Here is a 2,315-nt window from a genome sequence, read left to right as displayed (position 1 = left end):
ATCTGTGCCTGTTACATAACAAGAATGATAAGCTTATGTTATGTAGTCAAGAATGAGGTAATGGGAGAGTGGCCTTGCGTTTATGAAAGTCCACCACCCCCCCCCCACCCCATACTAACCTCGATCCGTTAAATGAGTGGGTGAGTGTATCTGTGCTTGTTACATAACAAGAATGATAAGGTTATAGACATAAGCGTAGTCAATGATGTGTGTGCGATGTGAAGACCTTGTTGGAATGATAAGGATATAGACATACGCGTAGTCATTGATGTGTGTGCGATGTATAGACCTTATGAGAATGATAAGGTTATAGACATAAGCGTAGTCAAGGATGTGTGTGCGATGGGACGACCTTATGGGAATGATAAGGATATAGACATACGCGTAGTCATTGATGTGTGTGCGATGCATAGACCTTGTGGGAATGATAAGGATATAGACATACGCGTAATCTATAGACCTTATGAGAATGATAAGGTTATAGACATAAGCGTAGTCAATGATGTGTGTGTGATGTGAAGACCTTATGAGAATGATAAGGTTATAGACATACGCGTAATCTATAGACCTTATGAGAATGATAAGGTTATAGACATAAGCGTAGTCAATGATGTGTGTGCTATGTGAAGACCTTATGAGAGCCAGAACCCTGGGCGGGACACAAGAGCATGGATATGATTTTTATCTGCATGGAACATATATCTATTTATCTATCTACCTATCTATACCTACTTGTCTATATCCACCTACCCATCTATCTCTTTCTACTATCTAGTTATCTATCTATCTATCTAACTAATTACATATCTATCTACCTACCCATCTACCTCTTTCTACTATCTAGTTATATATCTATCTATCTAACTAATTACGTATCTATCCACCTACCCATCTATCACGGACACTGATATGCAGATGCGTGCATCCAAGTGTTTGTGTGCGGTGTGTTGTTCACATTGCGAGTGTACTGTGTCTCAATATCATGACATATGTCATGACGTATGTCAGTACTGTGTCTCGCACTGTCTTCATGGAGTGCGTAAACACTGCGGGGCTGGTTCACTATATGCCGCCTATTCAAGACACGTGGACAGTACATATGTCAGTATGTATGAGTATGTATGTGTAACATGCATCTGTGAAGACTATACATGCATGGTGTGTGAGTGTATACCTATTTTGATTCACCTATCCAGGACACATTGACAGTACATATGTCATTTTGTATGTGTAACATGCGTTTGTGAAGATTATACATACTCGGTATGTTGTTAGATCATGGTATGGCGCAACCCGCCTTAGTTCTTTTAGAAATGTCTTCGCAATATGATTCTATATTTGGTATGGGTGTGGTATGTATATCCTCATGATGGATTCTTCATCGGATGCGGATGGCTGCGATGATTCCTGCTGCTGCAGCTCGTGTTCTGGTAATGGCAATGCCTGATCAGTGGGTATACATTCCTTTCGTGCTATTTTTAGCCCTGTCACCATAGCAACCATCTATTTCAGATACTGATATTGGCGTTTAATCGATGTTTTTCTCGTACTCTCTGCGGACTTCTCATCTATTTTTATTTACCTACACATCAGATGAGCGTGTACTTGAAATGTTCCTTTCCTTGCTATTTTTAGCCATGTCACCATAACAACCATCTATTTAAGACATTGATATTAGCGTTTAATGGATACTTTGCTCGTACTCTCTTTTCTTCCGTCTCAGGGCATTCCATCTCCTAAACACAAAGACTGTTGTGTGGTTGATGAGGTTATATTCTTTCTTTCGTCCCAATCATATCCATTGTTTCTTATAGTCTATCTATTTTTATCATGCAACTATTTTAACACACTTGTTGTTATCACTTAACTATGTTCACCCACTTATTTTTATCATGCAACTATTTTAAACCTTCTACCTTTATCATCCATTTTTATTCACAGAGACTAATGAGCGATATGACCGAACCTTTCAGTGAGGCGGAGGTGAAGTCAATGAGTGTGCAGTTGCTAAGGGCAACACACCACATGCACTCCAATTGGATTCTGCATCGTGACTTGAAGACGTCGAACTTGTTGGTAGTATGTAATTTCAATCTTTATTTAGAGTCATATATACATATATATATATATATATATATATGTATGTATGTGTGTGTGTGTGTGTGTATATATACATATATATATGTGTGTGTATATATATATATATATATATATATTGTTTGTTATATATATATATGTGTGTGTGTGTGTGCGTGTGTGTGTGCGTGTGTGTGTTTATATATATGAATGTATGTATATATATATCTATATATATA

The 2,315-nt window shown here is 37.7% G+C and overlaps 1 protein-coding gene across 1 annotated transcript in view; it reads left to right on the top strand.

Annotated features, from left to right (window-relative positions):
* Positions 1-2,023: 2,023 nt before the first annotated feature.
* Positions 2,024-2,315, top strand: part of SARC_11054 (hypothetical protein) — a gene marked incomplete at both ends in the record, with an annotated part of 2,681 nt that continues 2,389 nt past the window's right edge. The window contains one exon of the mRNA XM_014294874.1: positions 2,024-2,076. Coding sequence (XP_014150349.1) covers positions 2,024-2,076 — 53 coding nt within the window. The remainder of the gene's footprint in view (positions 2,077-2,315) is intronic.

This window comes from Sphaeroforma arctica, assembly GCF_001186125.1.
Source record: "Sphaeroforma arctica JP610 unplaced genomic scaffold supercont1.1507, whole genome shotgun sequence".
Lineage (NCBI taxonomy): Eukaryota > Ichthyosporea > Ichthyophonida > Sphaeroforma > Sphaeroforma arctica.
Note: the sequence above shows the minus strand (reverse complement) of the source record. Positions and strands in the feature narration are given on the sequence as shown.